This window comes from Mus caroli, unplaced genomic scaffold (genome assembly GCF_978045245.1).
Source record: "Mus caroli unplaced genomic scaffold, Mus_caroli_1 scaffold_11, whole genome shotgun sequence".
Classification (NCBI taxonomy): Eukaryota; Metazoa; Chordata; class Mammalia; order Rodentia; family Muridae; genus Mus; species Mus caroli.
Window position 1 is genome coordinate 19305570 of NW_028227266.1, and position 12623 is coordinate 19318192.

The window sequence follows — 12623 nt, forward strand, 5'->3', positions numbered from 1 at the left end:
TTTTTTTGTTGTTGTTTTGATTTTCCTTCTAGACAGGGTTTCTTTTTTTTTTTTTTTAAAGATTTATTTATTTATTATATGTAAGTACACTGTAGCTGTCTTCAGACACTCCAGAAGAGGGCGCCAGATCTCGTTACGGATGGTTGTGAGCCACCATGTGGTTGCTGGGATTTGAACTCTGGACCTTCAGAAGAGCAGTCGGTGCTCTTACCCACTGAGCCATCTCACCAGCCCCTAGACAGGGTTTCTTTGTGAAGCCCTTGACTGTCTATCCTCCAACAAGCTCTGTAGACTGGGCTAGTCTCAAACTCACAGAGATCTGCCCGCCTATGCCTCACAAGTAGTGGGATTGAAAGTGTGCACCACCGGGCGTGGTGGCGCACGCCTTTAATCCTAGCACTCGGGAGGCAGAGGCAGGCGGATTTCTGAGTTTGAGGCCAGCCTGGTCTACAAAGTGAGTGCCAGGACAGCCAGGGCTACACAGAGAAACCCTGTCTCGAAAAAACCAAAAAAAAAAAAAAAAAAAAAAAAAAAGAAAGAAAGTGTGCACCACCACCCCGTTCCATTTTTCCCTTTTACAAAGGCTTTGGGCCCTTTCCAGTTATGTCTGACAATAACCAATACAGTGAATCACTAAATAAATCACTTTTTAATTGGTCTTTTCTACTGTATTCTACTTCAGGAGCAAGTGTGGAGGCCAGGGAACAACTAGAGGGATTCTCTTCTCCCACTGTCTGGGTCCCACAGATTAAACTCACTTTGCTAGGGTTGCCATCAAGCACCTTGGCTTGCTGAGCCAACCCAAGATACATTTTTCATCAAGTTTTACTCTTTACTTTAAATGTGTAGAAAAGCATTATTAATAATAAATGCTATAATTCCATATAGAATTTTCAACATTTAAAATATGAAAGTTTCTTATATATTTTACTCAAAAAATATAAAATACATTACTATACAACTATGTGAGAAAACGGAATAGAGGAGAGCCAGCAAGTCTATAGGCTTTGCTCATTCACTTTAAAAATTTCCACTTTCAGTTATGTATACCTGAGGATAGATTCCCTGGAGCTGGAGATAGGTTGTGAGCTACCTCCTGTGGATGTTACGACTTGAGCTCAGGTACCCTGCAAGAGCAGAGTGTGTTCTTAACCGCTGAGCCACCTCTCTATCACCATCCATGCCATTTTAAATAGATGTTGGGACAGTCAAATTGTAACTATACTTATATTCTTTTTAGTTTGGTCAAAAAAATTAACATTTAAATATGGGGAACATGAAGTGTTAATCTTCCCCAAATGATGAGATGACAGCCTACATGAGTTATGTTGAACTGTGAAAACCCTTATTAGCTCTTTTGACAGAGGCTTTTTCGGTCACTAGCCCAGGCTGCCCTCTGACACACTGGCTGTCTCAGCAACCACACACTTAGACTGATGTGAAATTCCATTATCAAAATGAAAATCAGAGAGGTAGTAGATTGCCTCTTAGGCCTTAGTCTCTTGACAGTACAAATTCTTTTAGGGATTAGGGATCTCGGACTAGAGGCCTTTGCAGTCTCCTTACCAGCTGAGGTTGCTGAGCCCTGAATGTCTTATGGAACAGTTGTGCAATTTCCCACACTGCAATTCCCCTGCCTCAAGGTGGTTCCTACCATTTTATGGACCTGGAAGAGGAGGGCCTACAGAGCCTTCCACACCTGCCTGGCCCTCATGACTCCTAACTCTGGGTATCCAGTTCTTAGTAAAGGGTGGCTGCCGGGTCCTGGACTATGCCTCTGAAAGACCCCCATAGGGAGACCCTCACTCAAGTCTCGGGACCGTCGCGCACCCAGTAGGACACTGAGACCGGATCTTGTGATCACACGAGGAATTTTATTGAAAGTGAGACAGAACGAGACAGGACGAGAGCTCAGGCCAGCATGCTGGGGTCGAGACTCATGCTCCAAGCAGGAGTAGAGGAGTTTCGACCCTGGCCTGAAGTTTTACAGAGCTTTTAAAGGAAAAAACCACAAACCAGGGGGAGGGAGGGGAGATCATAAATTCTTTTAGCAGTTAGATCATGTGCTACCTTAGGCAATGCTTCTGGGGCGTTGAGACATTCCACAGAGGTCGTTGGAACATTATGATTGTTCCAGGAAAGGTAAGGTATGTTCCGGGAGTGGCTGAGGTCTGAGGACCAGGTGTTTATGACTCAAGTGTTTATGATCCTAACAGGTTGCTAGGAATTTTCCACTCTTCACCTCTTTCTTACCCAGCACCCCACATTCACCTCCCACCCTACAGTCCCTCTTCATCAGTATTTTTGAGGTTCCCTTTCCTTTTGGTTCTCTCAGCCCCATATCAGCCATTTCTCCTTCCAGACACATCCTTCCTTCACTGTTTGCCCTGTAAACTCCAGATAGACCCCCGTGTTAGCATTCTGTCTAAACTCTACCCCACAGTTAGTTACTATGCTCCTCCCCACAGTTACCTGACAACAGCTGGCCCACTATGAAAGGGGCTGCTTGCCCCTCCTCTCTCTCTTACCCCTCCTTTCTGCTTTTTTCTCTCTTGCCCTCTTGTGTTCTTCCCTTCCCCTCCCCTTACTCCAAGTGGTCATGGCCGGCCTCTACTTCTCTACTCTCTCCCTCTCTCTGCTTTTCTTTGCCTCTACTACTCTCTTAACTCCCCTCCCCATGCCCTGAATAAACTCTATTCTATACAATACCAGTTGTGTGGCTGGTCCTTCAGGGAGGGCGATGCCTTGGCATGGGCCCGCTGAGGCATCCCCTTCCCCCCATACCTCACCACACCCCCATAGAACATATTTTAATACTTCTTTATCTTTTTATAATCACAGCGTTTGGTGCCGAGACTCGGATCTAGAAACTCTGCAGTTTGCATCCCATTTCAGCCACAAGAGATCCACACTCACTGGTAATCCCCACATCCCCCACTGGTCAGAGCAAACTGTTCATGGTCCCAGGGGGAGAGTTCTTGAGCTCAGAGCTTACACCTCTGCTGCCTTGACCCCTATTTTAGGACTTTGCCCCTTGTGTGAGATTTCCCTTTCCTTGGAGACAATTTCTCAGAAATTCCCAGCCCGGGTGAACTGGTCTCTGGCTCAAGAGCACAGGCTCTGAGCCTTGGCTCCCGGCCCACAGGTGATGACCTGGCAGTCTGGCCTGTGCTAGAATCTCTCTCGGGTTATTAATGCTCTCAGGACGCTGGTAGTAGCAGTTAATAATGCTATTCTCTCGCCCAGGGGTCAGTCTTCGCCACCTCTGTCTCTATTTAATGGGACGACTTGGTCTAAAATAATATCTCTACATCGCCGCTAAACTAGCACTTTCTCGCTAAAAACCTGTAGCTCAGACTTTCCCCTCCCCCCAGCCCTCAGTTGCTGGCTCTCACTCCCACTGCGGCAGCAGGTTCTGCCGGTTCAAGCGGCTCTGGCTCTGCCCCCTGCCAGGGACTCTACTGCCCTTCCCCTCTTCTTGCTCTCTGCGACAGTCTCACCCAGACTGGCAGTTGCACTCGGCTCTCTCAGCCTGCGTGCGCTCTGCTGGTCTCTGCCGTCCTCACTTGTGGCCTGCTGCAGACCAGTTAGGGACCCTACTTGCTGTCCTTCCCCCTCTGCTCCTTAACTCTGCTCTCAGTTCGTGGTGGGAAAAGCCTGTTCCGTCTGTGAGACTTGCTGTCCCATGTGCACAACCACCTGCTGGCCCCTGCCAAAGCCGTTTTCCTGCACACGCGAGCCCCTTTCACCCTTCCTCTTTCCCTCTCTGTCTAGGACTTATAAAGGCTAGCGGTGGGGTGCACCCCAACTACGTTGCTAAGACACGCTCTTTCAGGAGCTGCCTTTCCCCGCCCACTGTGGACTCTGGGCCAGGACTTCTGGCTGCTAATGGGAATCCCCGCCCCTCAAAGGCACAGACCCACAGGCCTGACCTGCGGTGCCTGTCTCTACTGCCACTGGCCCATTGCAGTTCTGCCCCAACCCACCAGCCCGGGGAGACACAGGCCTTGCTGTGCAGCTACAGCCACCAACGCCAAGGCCCTGCCACCCAGAACCACTGCCACCTACTGGCTGCTGTGAGACTCATAGACCTCTACCACGGGAACTGGTGCCACCCAGCCTCTGCCATGTGGGCTATGCAGCACAAAAGGCCCAAGCACTTATCTATCCATGCTCCCACACCCCTGGCCTGTTCTCATGGCCTGAACCTGCCTGGACAAACTCATTTCTGTCACCATGATCTTATGCCACTGTTGCCAGCTTTCTTATTCTAGTCCTAGCCAAATATTCCTTTGCTAATACAAAATATACTTTACCTACACAACCTGTCAAAGTTACCTGAAGTTATCATTCCTATCCTGTCTTAATATATTTACTACTGTCTTAGTCAGGGTTCCTATTCCTGCTCAAACATCACGACCAAGAAGCACTTGGGGAGGAAAGGGTTTATTCGGCTTACACTTCCATACTGCTGTTCATCACCAAAGAAAGGCAGGACTGGAACTCAAGCAGGTCAGGAAGCAGGAGCTGATGCAGAGGCCATGGAGGGATGTTCCTTACTGGCTTGCTTCCCTGGCTTGCTTAGCCTGCTCTCTTATAGAACCAAGACTACCAGCCCAAGAGTGGCACCACCCACAAGGGGCCTTTCCCCCTTGATGACTAATTGAGAAAATGCCTTACAGTTGGATCTCATGGAGGCATTTCCTTAGCTGAAGCTCCTTTCTCTGTGATAACTCTAGCTGTGTCAAGTTGACACAAAACTAGCCAGTACACTCATGTTATCGCTTTAACTGATAAGCTATAGGAAACCCACTCAGATCTGCCTCTCATGGACCAAATAGGCTCCATCCTGACAAGTACATCTGCCTAACCTATTCCAGAGGATGGGATTCCCCTGGGTTTCAAATGTACATCTTAAGAAAAAAAAATTTCTTTCTCCCAAACGTACTTAATCTCTCTATACAATAACTATATTGTGTTTGAGCATCTTGTCAAGTCCAGGCGCTCACTACATCCAGGACAGCTCCAGAGAAGCAGCCTCCCTCCAGATGCTCCATCTCCTGTCTCAGACACAGACGCTTCTCCTGGACCTGCTCCTTCTGACCCATCCTCAGATGGCTCCACAGACCCTGGACAAGGAAACAGCCCACTCTCCTGAGACTGGACAAACATCCCCATCCCTCTAGGTTCCCGAGAGATGTCACCCCGATGTCAGCATGAAGCAGCCAGATATCACAACGACCCTATTTCCGCTTTGCCATCACATCTTTCCAATCTTTCTTTTTTAGTTAAACCAAAATGGGAGGAATGTTAGCACTCTGTCTAAATTCCCCCTTCCCTTCCCCCCTCTCTCCAGGTGACCATGGTCAGCCTCTACTTCTCTGCTCTCTCCCTCTCTCTGCCTTTCTTTGCCTCTACTACCCTCTTAACTCCCCTCCCTATGCCCTGAATAAACTATTCTATACTATACTGTCATGTGGCTGGTCCCTCAGGGGAGGGGGATGCCTTGGCATGGGCCCACTGAGGCATCCCCATCCCCAATACCTCACCACACCCCCATAGAACATATTCATAGACCTTTTTATCTTTTTATAACCACAACATCCCAACCACACGGTCCCACAGCCAGTTCTGCACTTGGCTCACTGTTTACTCAATTCTTCATTCTGACTTGTAATTTTTAAAGTTTTCCCAAGTCCATTACAAAATATCCAATGCAAATATTCAATACAATGAAAATATTCTCAAAACCATATGAAATAGTCCAGAAGTACAGCCTAGTATCAATACAAACCTCTCCCCTTCTCCCGTGAGAACTAAGGTGGTCCTTCCGTATTTTCATCAACTGTCAATGTAACTGTATACTGCACTTTCATGTGGACAGCACATCCCAATTTTTTTTTTTTAATTGAACAAGTCAACTTATTCAGTTGTGTTAGGCAATGGTGACTTCAACCTCAGCTCCTGGCTCAATACAGATGGAAGAAATCTGCTTAACAATCTCAGAAGGACTATGTAAATCAATGAGTTGCTTGTGGATCCTCATCTGGAAACGATCCCATGTCTTGGAACCTTCACCACAAGATGTTTTTCTGGTAGTGATTCTCAAGGTCTTGGTAGGCGTGCACACTGGTCCTTTCACTTTCAGATTCTTTTCCTTTGCGCCTTTGATCAAGTCTGTACAAACCTTCTCCAGCGAGTGGCTGGTGAGTGTGATTCGAATTTGGTGAATCGCCACTTGGGTATCTTTAAATGCCATGGCTGAGGTGAGGCTTCCTGACTTGTTCCTCAGCAAGAGTGAACAGAGGTGAGTCAGGATGGAGCACACTGGCCTGAGCTCTGCAGCGAGCACCACCAGGTCTCAGAAAGGCCCTAATTTCTTATTATTGGCTTGTAGATGATTTAGACTTTGCATCTTTATGGATTCTCAGGTATTAACCTTTCAAAGCGCGCGCACAACCTTAAGAAAGCTGTATTGCTTTCTATCCTAAGAGTGATCATTTATATTTGTTTTCTGTTAATTTATTACTTTTACATTTGCTGGATCTTTGGATTTTTGTTTGTGACTTTGCACTTACTGGTAGTATTATTTACCCAGGCTAACTATTCTTTTACTCACTAATTTGAGAACGATCACAGTGTCATAGTGAAACATGTGGACTCTGGAACAGAACATAGGCTTACAGAGGTCAGTCACTTGCAACGTTGGTTGTTCCAGAATTGTTAGTTTACTGTTTCATTAGGTTGGTAAAAGAACACATTGACACCAAGGATAGCCTCACTATAGGATAGATACACGCTCAATGACAGCCAGTCTTTTATATTTTGCACATCAATTCTTTTATTATGTCATGAATATTGACCTTTTGTGTTTACCTTTATCTATAGATATCTGTAAGAACGAAGCTTTATAATGTATTAGTATCTGTTAACATATTATACATAATAATGGATTGTATCATATTTTCATACATAGCCTTTCTTTCACACATACACACAAATAAATATATAAATTAAAAAAGGAAATCCCCTACAGCAATGTCCACAGGCCAACTTAAACTAGAATGAATTTTTCTACTCGGGTGATTTTTAGATTGTTTCATTAACCGTTAAAAGGAATGACATATATTGTAAACTTCTAAAACGGAATTTCATATATAAACTGAGACAACCTTTAAGGGGTCCTATATAACCAGCAGTGTGTACAGAACACTTACATACAGAAGACTGCACACGTCTGTAAAGACTGTTTGCACGGTGGTCTATGCTGTGAAAAGTACAAAGGGAAGCCTGAGAACAGGAGAAGACATCTGGGTAAAGTCTTTGCGCTCTTGAGCTGTTGCAAATGCGAGTCAACAGCCTTGTACAAAGAACCACCTCATCGCTCCTTTCACCTCATGCCTGCCTGTTCTAGCTGCTGACCACTCAGTCTCACCCATCACCTCCTCAAATGTGCACCCATCATCACATTCTGCTGAAACCCCCAGAAAGGGTCCTTCACACACCTGCTCATGTAACACCAACCCCAAGAACATTCAGCAAGACGAAGACCGGGCTAGATATGAAGATATGGATGGCGTAGTGTCAGCACAATGTCCCCCACACAACCAGGACATATACAGCAATACATCACACAGAGGATTTCTTAAATAACTGATGCTTTTGACAATTTACAATTATTTATTTATGTCATAAAATACTTTTATAATATACATAAGAAAATCCATGTTTAAATGAGTAAGAAATATAATGGCAAGTGATAGACTTAGTGTTTATAAATGAAACCATCAATAATTAAGTCAGAGAAGTAATACAATATTTAAAAACTGAAGCCATGCATTTCAATATCTTTAAATTTCAAGGAGGCATTGGGCTTTTAAAGGTAATACATAGCTTACTATATTTTTCAGTGATCTCAGAACAGATTTGTAGACAGTGTCATAGATAAACATGAAAGGAACGTAAGACAAGAACTCCGGGAAGCACAGGAGTAGTCCAACAGCCTGGTAAAGGTTCTTATGCACTGTTCTTCAACCTACATTTGCTCTTATTGCAAGAGAAAAAGCTAAGGTTAATATGAGGACTCCAAGCTATATGGAAATAACTCTTTAGTCAAGCCTGAACACGGTGAGAATGTGCCCCACACTGCACACTTAGGGTCAGAGTGAGCGCTAGCTGTGTGACTCTTAACCCTTCAGTATAGAATATGCAGGCCCAAATGTTACAGTGTCCTGCCCACAGCTCTGAGCAACTTAAACTATTGTTTGCTGCCTTTTCTCATCTCTTTACTAAACTGTCCTGAAATGTTTCTGTTTGTGACTTACAGGAGACCCTAATACCTTCAAACCCACAGCTCCAAAGGACAAATCAGAACTTGATTATAATATATAGCTTTTGTCATGAATAACTGGCTAGTGAGGTTTCTACAAAACAAGACTCTTAATGTTATATTTAGCATGGATATCAATTCTCATGAATATTGTTAGTATTTGACTGTCAAACATGTACAAATGCAAGACAAACTGGGTGAAGTTTTACATAGAAAAGATATAAATACTGCATAATATGTAGTGAATATTTGCACATACCCTTTTATATTTAAAGCATAAAATACAACTTGCAAATCTGGTGCTTCTAACCCTGTCTTCTTAAGACCCTTTTAACACAGCTAGCAAAGTCTCTCATGGGGCAGAAGCTCCCTCGGCTTAAGGCTTTCCAACAGGCTTGTAGCACGCATCAGGCTGCCAGAGGCGAATATCAACTATAACCTGGTTGAGTTTCTGCATCCAGAGATCCCGCTCTTCTTTAGTATCTGCAGAGAGCCAGTTCCTGCAAGGGCAAACAGAGGTCAGCTTCCATCCCCCCATTCCATGCGCCCCACCCTACCCTCAGCCCCCTAATGCCTTTGCTTGGAAAACATAACTCCCTCAATGAACCAAGACTTGCTGCCTACCAATAACTGGATACAAACCAATAGCCATGCAAGGAAGTGCTCTGTACAATGGTGCCACCGTTCATAATGCGGTTAACTAGTCATCACACAAAGTCCTTAGTGCGTCCTCTTTCTCTTGTTTCCTTTTCTTCTTTTTTTTTTTTTTTCTTTTCTCTTCCCCCCTCCCCCCCTTTTGAGATGGAATTTCAGGTCTCATCAAGTGACTTCACACACTCCCGTATCTATATCCAGCAACATCTAATCTCCATCCCTAATCACAACCGCAGGCTGACTTCAAGCTTGTCTTGGGCATTTGCGTTGGAAGCCTCTTTGCTGACTTGACATAGGGTAACCTGGGAAAAGGAAAGCTCAATAGGAAACCATCAGACTGGCCTGTAGGGCAACTCTGTGGGGTAACTGGGTGGGGTGGTGTCTTCATTAAGAACTGATGTGGGCGGCCCTACCCCTGGGCAGGTGTTCTGGGTTCAAGAAAGCATAATGAGCAAGCCATAAGGAGCAAGCCAGTGAGCAGAGTTCTTCCATGGCTTCTGTTTCCATTCCTGTCTCGAGGTTCCTACTTGAGTTCCTGCCCTGGCTTCCCTCAGTGATGGACTGTGTTATGGAAGAGAAAGCCAAATAAACCCTTTTCTCAAATTGCTTTTGGCCATGGTGTTTATACTTAGTGATGGACTTGACATCACTGACATTTTCCATATGCTTAAGAACAAAGTCAGAAATTACTCAGTTGACAGAAATAAGCATGGTACCAGTACATACTTGGTGACACAGAGTGTGTCCCTACATTGGCTGACAAGAGTTTCTCGATCGTCTTCTCTTTGTGGTCGGACAGTAATTAATTCCAGAGTGTTACGTCTTGCACAAAATTCTCTGTTGGCTGGTTCTATCTGATGACTGATACAATTGGCCAGATTTATCCTTCCTATGGGATTCTTCAAAAATAAAATGTACAAAGTATTAGAAAACAAGCAAGGTTATTTAAGTCAGTATGTATTAAGCAGCTTTTAAGTTTATAAATTAAAGTAAAAAAGCCATTAGCTTAAAATGTTTAACAACCAGGAAAAGAATAAGCATGAAATAGCCAAGCACCAGAAATATCTTAGCAGCCTGGGACTTCACCTAGCTTAAGCCATGTACACATTCCTCTCTGAGCAATGCTCTGAGCAAACTATTAATGACCTAGGACCCCTCACCTCCATCAGGCCACACATATACTTGCTTTAAACAATGGGAAAATGTTCGCAACCTATCAACCACTTATTAACAGCCAGATTATTTTCAAACACAAAGGAACACAATCCAGTAACTACAGGCAATGGACTGACCTGCCCCACCTGGTTTGGGTGCATGCTCAATAATATACATCTGTGCTCCCAGGGAAACTTTTAGGACAACCCCATATTGATCATATTATGACTATGTGTGCATATTCATATACGTGTCTCAACAATTGAACATGCACTCACACATACACTATACACACGTCCAAAAACATTGTAGATCATTAGAAAACAATATAGATAAACTCACTTTAGATAACAGAAAGTTCCTCAAAATGTTTAAATAGAATTACCATATGATACAGCAGTCCCACTAGAGGAATTAGTGGGATTGCTCTGGAAATAAAACCAGTATGTCAAAGAGATCTCATTGCAGGACTACTCGTAATAGTTATGATACGGAAAGAACACAAAAGACCATCAAAATATGAATTAATTAAAAACTGGGGCACTTATACACAATGGGTGGTTCTGGATGAAAACAGCCTTGTGCTTTGTGAAAGATGAGCACGGATGAAGTTGGAAGATACTATGGCACAAGACCGGCCACACACTCGTTGGCATATGCTCAAAGGACTGGAGGTCCTATCCAGGTACTTGCTCAGCCATGTTTGGAAATGGAGACACTGTAAATGTCCTTCAACCGATCAATGGATAATGAAAATGTGGTACATACACAGTATGGAATAATATTCAGCTGTTAAAAAAAAAGAGATTTTTAGACAGATGGAACAAGAAAATGTACTAAGTGAAGTTCTCTAGACCCAGAAAGACAGACACTGTTCTCTCTCTCATTTGTGGCTCCTAGTTCCAAGTACAGATGTGAGTACATGACCTGGAGTGAATACAGAAAGCAAAAAAGTAATTTTTCTGACTGCAAAGTAAGGATGGTCTTTGTTTTGATTTTGGTGTTAAGACAAAGCAGTACAAGCAAGCAATATAACAAGCTGATAGATTCAATTCCCTTAACAATAGAAAGTGAAGTCAAACCAAAAAGAGCAGTGAAAAGTAATTTCACCCCCTCCCCCCAAAAAAGGTAAAGAATGGAGAAAGTTCCTGTCTGATATAGTGGCACATGCTTGTGATCCCAGACCTTGAAAAGAAGGTAGGATCAGGAGGATCTCAAGTTATAGGACTCTCTGGGTTACATAGCAAGAGCCTGGTCCAAAAAGGGATAGAGATCAGTGTAAGACAGATATAAATGGCTGTTTTAGTTACTTTCTATTGCTGTGACAAAGAACACGACCAAGAACACTTATAAAAGAAAATGCTGGGTCTCCTGAGGGTTAGATAGTCATAGAGTCTATGACTATCATGGCTAGGAGCACGGCAGCAGCAGGCACTGGGAATGGCACTGGAGCAGTAGCTAAGACTTACATCTGACCCTCAAGTTGGAGGCAGAAAGAACCAACTGGGAATGGAATGGGATTTTAAAACCTCAAAGTGACACATCCCCAAAAAGGCCACACTTCCTGCCCTAGTTAGGGTTTCTATGGCTGTGCTGGGACACCATGGCCAAACAACTAGGGGAGCAAAGGGTTGATTTGGCTTACACGTCCAGTTCCTCATCAAAGGAAGTCAGGGCAGGAACTCACACAGAGCAGGAAGCTGGCGGCAGGAGCTGAAGCAGAGGCCAGGGAGGGTGCTGCTTACTGGCTTGCTTCTTATCATGGCTTGCTCAGCCTGCTTCCTTATAGAACCCAGGACCACCAGGGATGGCACAACCCATAATAAGCAGGGCCCTCCTGCATCAATCACTAATTAAGAAAACGCCCCACAGCTGGATTTTATAAAGGCATTTTCTCAACTGAGGTTCCCTCCTTTCAGATAACTTCAGCTTGAATCAGGCTAAAAGAGGAAACTAGCCAGCATACTTCCTAATCCTCCCAGTTTCACCAACCTGAGTCCATGTATTCAAATATATGAGCCTCATTCAAATCATCACAAAGGCCAGACACAGAAGACAAGGTGCTACTCCAGTAATGAAGACACAAAGACAACTACAAAGGATGTGTGTCTCACTCACACTGACAAGAGCTGGGGATGCTAAAGTGTTCGTGAGAATGGAGAACCTTTGGAGCACACGCAGTCCCATCTACCGACTCAACCGTGAATAGCGCTAACAAGAGAGGAAAAGCATGTCTAATGAATCTGACTCAGTCTGCTTCACCTACGTCACTCAAACCCTAGCTCCTCTTTACACCTCTGACAATAACTGCAACCTGGTTTGCAACATCAATAGCATCCCACAAATCCTTGGGTAGCAGAGAAAAACCAATTAGTTTTGCACAATCCTCTATGCATTGCACACATACCCTTCTCTGAGGCTTTGTGCTATTTCTTCACCTTCCATCCTTGCTCCATGAACTATTATCATGCCCTCTATCTTCAAT

The 12623-nt window shown here is 44.3% G+C and overlaps 1 protein-coding gene and 1 pseudogene across 3 annotated transcripts in view; both read right to left on the bottom strand.

Annotated features, from left to right (window-relative positions):
- Positions 1–5935: 5935 nt before the first annotated feature.
- On the bottom strand, positions 5936–6259 carry LOC110302326 (small ribosomal subunit protein uS10 pseudogene; annotated as a pseudogene).
- A 1435-nt stretch (positions 6260–7694) lies between these two features.
- Anln (anillin, actin binding protein) overlaps positions 7695–12623 on the bottom strand; it is a 65017-nt gene continuing 60088 nt past the window's right edge. For 2 of the 3 annotated variants that reach the window (XM_085844491.1, XM_085844489.1), the window contains 2 exons: positions 9710–9882; positions 7696–8829 (listed from right to left, as the gene is read on the bottom strand). In XM_085844491.1, coding sequence (XP_085700617.1) covers positions 8706–8829; positions 9710–9882 — 297 coding nt within the window. In that variant the 3' untranslated portion in view covers positions 7696–8705. Of the gene's footprint in view, positions 8830–9709; positions 9883–12623 lie in introns of all 3 variants that reach the window. The other variant, XM_085844490.1, reaches the window with a different exon arrangement.